The sequence below is a fragment of the Gracilinanus agilis genome, unplaced genomic scaffold (genome assembly GCF_016433145.1).
Source record: "Gracilinanus agilis isolate LMUSP501 unplaced genomic scaffold, AgileGrace unplaced_scaffold47671, whole genome shotgun sequence".
Taxonomy (NCBI): Eukaryota; Metazoa; Chordata; class Mammalia; order Didelphimorphia; family Didelphidae; genus Gracilinanus; species Gracilinanus agilis.
Genome location: NW_025382101.1, coordinates 1,981 through 8,638, shown reverse-complemented (window position 1 = coordinate 8,638; position 6,658 = coordinate 1,981). Strand labels below are relative to the sequence as shown.

Genomic DNA, 6,658 nt, shown 5'->3' with positions numbered 1-6,658 from the left:
GGACTCGGGAGGGTGCTGGGGGGAGGGGGAAAGACCTGTTGCAAAATCTCAACGCTGGCATTTGAAAGATTTCTTTTTTTTAAGTCTGATTTCATCAGAGTTGTTAGTGACTGATCTGTGCAGGAGAGTACCCTGTCAAAAGGGAGATTATATTATGAATTATGCTGAAGACAGGGAAAGATTCCAAAGCCAGATGCTTTCTCTTGTTTATCCTCCATTTAGGAAAGAGATGAAGGAGAGGGAGCCAGGGAGAAAGGGAAGAAAAACCGGAAGAAGGGAAGGGAGAAAAGGGGACTGAGAGGAAGAGAGGAAGAGGAGATGGGGAGGGAGAAGAGAAGAGGAGGGAGAGGGAAAGGAGAAAATAGAAGGGAGTGTAAGCTAGAGAGAAGAGTAAGGGGGAGAAGGAGAGAGAGAGACCCTGATAGAGACAGTAAGAGAGTGATGCAGGCAGTGGAAACTGTTAACTCTGGCCTCAGCTCTATTCCGATTTGGGGTTAAGTTCTGTTCTGTTTTGCTTTGTTTTTGTTTTTATTTTTTCCCTCCTTCCCACCAATGAATGCCTATGCAGTCTTTCTCCTGGGAAAGGCTCTGGAGTCCCTGGTGCCCGGTGTGTCTATCGGCTCCTTAGCCCTGATGCCCATTCTCTGCGGGAGGTGGTATGCCTGTTGATTTCCTCACAGTGGAATGCCAATTACTAGCCAGCAACCTAGCATCCCCGTTCAATGACACAATCTTTTAAATGCCTTCCCTCTAGTTTGCCTGACTTCTCTCCCCAGAGCAGTGGTGCTGAAGAGAGGGAGTGACCCCCTTGACTGGCACATGAAGATGTACAGACTCTCCATTAACCAAGGAGGTGATTACTGACATCATCACTGCTAGGAACTGAACTATGGTCCTTCCAAAGGCAATGGGGTCTTATAGCTAAGCCTCAGCTCGCTAAGCCTGGGCATTGGCCACCACAGAGCAATCACCACCTGCTTCTCCTTTGCCTTGGCATAGAAAGTGGAAGCCAGGGTTGGTAACTGAGAGGAGCCAAAGCCAGAGCTGGTCTCTCTCCCCAACCCCCTAAAGGAGGCTGGGTTCTTGGTCTGGCCTCCCTCTTGAACAATGCCCTGGGTTTGTTCCATGCTCTGTTGGCACCTTGCTTAGAGTTTTCCACCCTTAAATCATTGCTCTTAGGAAGGAGTCAGAAAATACTGCTTTGTATGAGGAAATGCAGTGCTCCTCCTCCTCCCCTCTCTACAACCCCACCTTTACCTTATTCTCTGCACCCCCCCCCCACCTATTTTAATCTTACAGCCCATTATCCAGGCTGTTGTTAGTAAGCTTTTACAATTCACTTTTCAATTTGTTGTCAGGGGGAAAATAGTAGAAGGACTGCATTAATGCTGCAGGAGAGCTGATAAAGTGTGAAATCATGCCTCCATGCAGGGGGCGTGACAGAACTGTAACATCACTTGTTCCATTAGGTAAATTGAGTCACTGGCTGCAATTTGATGCACAATCTGTTTAATTTCATTGGTTTGTATGAAGAAACTAATTTTACTTGGAGTTTGGTCTTTCCCCCTCCATGAGATGATTTTTTTGTTAAGTGGCTGCTCAGATGGGTGAATCTATTATTTCTTTGTTCTCTTAAAGAGAGATCATTGCAGCTACATTCAGTTTTATTTTCACTGCACTTTCCAACTTCATACATCCTTCCTTTGTTTCTTTGTCTGTGTGATTAACTACAGACTTTTATTTCATCATTTGATGTTCATTTAAAGAAAGGGAGCCATAATGTGAGTTGAATTATTTCTTTTATTTCCTTGTCTTGTACCACTATTTGATTCAGGTGTAACATACAGGGATGCAGCTTTAACAGCTGGTCACTTGAGTGACAAGATGGATTCAGCTTCAGGAAACCTGAAAATGTCTGACCTCAGTGCTAGCCACACAAAGCCTCATAGCAGCTTCCCTTGAACTTAAGACCTTGTTTGTCTCTTGGTCTGCTGCCATGCTGATGAGCTAGATCAACTTCCATCTAGAGGGAGGGATCCTCATCATGAATTTTGCTCTTCCTAATTCTCTCTCCCATGCCTCTAATCACCCATTACTCACACTATTCTATCGGGTCACTTTAGGGTTATTATATGAGAGTACAATTATTGTTTGTAAAATATAAAGTCATTTTTAATCATCCTCAGCAAGGCTTTATTTTCCTCATAAGGAACAGAAAGCCTCTTCTTGTATCAAGCTTTACTGATTTTGGTAAAGGACCGATCATTTGAGTAATTTCTTCATTCTTTCCCTTTTTTCTTTCACCATTCTATTTTTCTAACCTCTTGACCTCCCCGATTATCTATCAGTTCCTGAAATACTGGAAGCTTGTTTTTTTTTTCTTGTTGTTGTATGGTTGTGTGTGTGTGTGTGTGTGTGTGTGTGTGTGTGTGTGTGTTTAAATGCATGAGTTGAATAACATTACCTTCCAAATGCAGGGCTGATGAAGGCCGGATGCCGGAATACTGCTGCACCCAGGAAAGTGCTGAGGCCTAGCGGAGTCCCACTTGGTGGCAAAGTTGCAGAACCAGGGGGAGGAGGTAGACTGGGAAAGGCAGCAGCAGCTGCAGCTGCAGCAGCAGTCCAGGCTGAGTCTAGAGCTGGATGATGAGGAGGGAAAGGGCTGGCATCCAGGTATGGACTGAGGGGGTGGGTCGCTGAGAGAGGACCAGGAAAAGGCAAACCTGGAGGGTGAGTCTGAGCTCCAGCTTTCTCCCTTTTTCGCCACTTGGCCCGTCGGTTCTGAAACCAGACCTACAACCCCAAAATAAACCTCTGGTGAATGATTCATTTGTCTGTCTGAAGCTTGGAAGCATGCTTTCAGTCAGTCACATTGTTCTCTGCCTCAAATTCTCTTTGGGGACTGGGCACTATCCCGTTCTTCTTCCCACTTTACTTCTACCTCTAGTCTTGATTTCCGACTCTTATTGTGTTTTGACTTAAAAATATTTAAGATGTTCTGTGCCATATCTGGGGGGTGGGGTGGGGGAAGCATGAAGATGGGTCCTATTTATGAAAGCAGGAAAGCAAGGAGAGCATAGCAAACAAACACTAGTCCACCCGGTTGAATTTTTTTCTGAATAAATGACTTCATTCTCCTGTATTAGAAGGAAATAAATTTATCATTTTTGGAATGGCCACAATGAACAGAAACAATTGAACTCTATACCAGTGGTTATTTTCCAACATTTCAGGTTTATATGGCACTAAGATCCCCAACTCCATCTTCATTAGTTAAAAAGGGGACAATTCAGCAGTGTGGATGTTGGCTGTGGAGAGGAGTCCATGGAATGAAAGCAAGCTAAACAATTGGTCTATAGCATAGGAAATGGACTGCTCCGTAAAATAAACTCTGAGTATAGTAATTCCCATGCATGTGTTAGGTACACAAACACATTCAGTTTACTACTGGGTCCACAGATATATTATCTGTTGTAAATAAGATATGAAAAATATGATAGTGTGTGCTTTTCCAAATCCTTAGAGCATTTATATTTCCTAGTTTCCTTTGGGACATGGATTGAACATATCTTATTTAATTAAGATGATATGATTTTTTTGATGTTCTCAACATAAAATATCTTTCTGTTTGGTAATAGAAAGCAACCTAATTAGAGTTCTTTACCTGACTTACTGCAGCTATCAACGTTCTAAAAATAATTCCCAATAGCACCAAATGACTTTTTGTGTAATCTATTCAATACACCCACATTCCCAAGATCTGCTGGGGCTTTGGAAGGCTTTAAGAGTTAAATCATAAAACAGCATCACTGGTAGGTTCTGTGCCCAGATAATGTCTCAAAAATGAAGTAATTCCAATTCCAGATATACATAACTGAATAAAGAAATAATACCAGATATCAAGATGGAATTATATTCCCCCCCCTCAAAAAATATGCAAGGGTTGGCAAATGTAGGTTGAGAGCTTAAGAAGTAAATACCCCAGACTCTAAGCTCCGTTTGACTTTTAAACAGCCCTTGTAATTAATCAGTAAGAAAAATTAGCAATCAGAATGGATTGATGGATCTTTTCAAATGGTGCTGTGAAGGAAGAAGATCTAAAAAAATTCCACATGTTTTTCATCCCCCCCCCCAAAATGCCCTAAAAACTCCAAGAAATTAACGAAGTAATGTAGTCTTATCTGTGTAGGGGGATGAGCTTGAGAGTTAACTTTGGTGCATGATGTTTTTTTTGTTTTTTTTTTCCTGTTTTGATGTGATTTCTATTTGAAGGAAAATAGCAGCAAAATCTCTGTTGCAATCAAAGGAATAAAGGAAGCAAAGTTGTACCTAAGAGAAAAAAATGTCCTTAAAGAAAGTAAAAATCTTTCCCAGTCTGATTTTATCGCCTAGATCAACCTCAATTATCAAGATGTCCCTACTGCAATTCTCCATTATTGAATTAATACTTCTGAGTACACCCAGAGGTAAACTAAGGGACTCTAATAATTCATATTCACTTAATTACATCTCCTCTAGTGAATAGGGGGAAAGGAGAAAGGAGGGGTGGGGGGGACTCTTTCTTTCTTTTTAAAAGTTATTTAACTTTCCCACGACTTGTTCCCCTGAGCTGAAAATACTGATTTGCTGTCACATCTCTGTTTGACAATGGAGAAATGTGTCAACAGAAAGGAGGGGACAGATCTCATCATTAACCCCTCTAATGCAAGAAGCTGTTGTGTATTAAATGAGCCATATGGAATTTATTATGCTTTATCAGCGCTTGATTTTAACTGTAAAGTGATTTGCTCAGCTTCAGACCCAGAGACATCTGTTTTCTGTTGGCAATCAGGGCATCCCAATGTTTATCGTCTCTTTGGTTATGAGGCTTGGGTTAGGAAATGCACTCTGGTATGGGGCTGCAAACACCTTTAATAGCATTGCACTCACTCACTATTAGATCAATGCGGGCTTATTGCTATAAAAAATGGGAAATCAAATAGCATTAGCCAGCTCCTTGTGCAGGCAGAGGGGAAATCAAACAGCATTTTGCCTTCAAATGGCCCTGTTTGTTCTAGCACTAAGTGGGCTTTTATGAAGCCCGATTGGAGACTTAATCGCAGCCAAATACCTGCTTGGAGCTGAGCGGATTTGTCTAACAACCAAATCCGCGTTCTGTCCGATTATTTCAATCAGAGTAAGTTTGCGCCAGTGGATTGTTAGGTATCGGGGCTAAGGCTGGGCTCCCAAAGTGCCAAGCAGCCTGGGGTGTTTAAAACCCCTCGTCTGGCCCTTGGGCTTCCTCCATCACACATTCACATATATTCACACACGCATACACACACGATCTCATTTTTCAATATCCAGCAAGATTGGATACCTCTCTCTCTCTCTCTCTCTCTCTCTCTCTCTCCCCCTTCTTTAAGGTGATTTGACTCAATTTTGTAAAAAATCTGTATGATACACATTAACAGCATAGATATTTGTATTTTAAATTGGAGCCTTATTTTTGATACAATCTTTGGAGACCAGCCCCTGTTGCCCTTTATAGCCCCACCCCAATCTTGCCCTAATCTGTGTGACTAGACCTCCAGACTATGTTGAAGGAGAAAAGTACAGCTCCAGACAACACTCTTCACTTCTCTTTCCTCTTCCAATGCCTTCTCTGCCCCATCTCTCTTTCCTTTCCTCTACTCTCTGCTGTCTTTTCATATCTTATCCCAATCAGAAATACAGTTTTATCCCATTCCTGGAGGATAGACCCTAAGGGAACTCACCTGGACTCGAGCTTCTGTTAGATCAAGTCGCATGGCCAGCTCTTCCCTGGGAAGGAAGCAACACACAAACACAGAGCTCAGTGTAATGAGATGTAGTTATCCATACACCTTGGACCCATTGTACCACTAATCTAGAGTCCTTTACTACTCCAATACCTTCAGATTAGTTAGCAAACATACCTTGATTTACTTGCAAGGACCCTAAGGTTGAAAGCATAAGCTCACATTCACCCTCTTTTGCTGCTAAAACCAGTCTTTTGAATAGATAATAAGGTTTGCACAATCATAACTACATATTTCTAGGTATAGGAATGCCTTTTTGTTTTTTAAAGGGAATTAATCCAGATGTGATTTATTAATGTACATAAAAGCAGAATACATTGGCTTTCCCTCTCAAACTTTGTCAGCCAGACATATGATCATATGAAATTCTTAAGCCATGTTTGTGCTTAATCTTTTGTCCATAGAGACCATAAAACCTGTTTTTTTTTTTAAGGCAATTTAATACTTGGGTCACTGGCTCCATGAGAAAATGCAGCTGGGCATCTATCTTAAGCCTTGCTTCTGTTGTCTGTGTCTCTGTCACACTCTATCTCTCCTCCTTCTGTCTCTCTCCTCTTGTCCTCTGGACTTTCCACCCTTGCCATCTCCCTCTCCCTTCCTCCCCTTTCTGTTGGATCACAATCCCCAGTACCTTCTGGAGCTATGTTAAGCTTATTAAAGATTTGGTGGGGACACATTTTCACTTAATAAAATACTGTGCCCCTCCTGTTTCAAATGCCCACTATAAACTGCACATCACAGAGGAAGTCAATTTAGCTGAAACTCTACCCCATCATTGCAGTTATTATAGCAACAATTAAGGCAAATAGGAAACCATTAAGATGTTGTAAAACTGCTCA

The 6,658-nt window shown here is 41.8% G+C and overlaps 1 protein-coding gene across 1 annotated transcript in view; it reads right to left on the bottom strand.

Annotated features, from left to right (window-relative positions):
* The window catches only part of LOC123255510 (homeobox protein ARX), a gene marked incomplete at its 5' end in the record, with an annotated part of 6,395 nt that extends 593 nt beyond the window's left edge, over nt 1-5,802 (bottom strand). Inside the window, 2 exons of the mRNA XM_044684287.1 lie at nt 2,465-2,793; nt 5,757-5,802. Coding sequence (XP_044540222.1) covers nt 2,465-2,793; nt 5,757-5,802 — 375 coding nt within the window. The remainder of the gene's footprint in view (nt 1-2,464; nt 2,794-5,756) is intronic.
* Between the last annotated feature and the right edge of the window lie 856 nt (nt 5,803-6,658).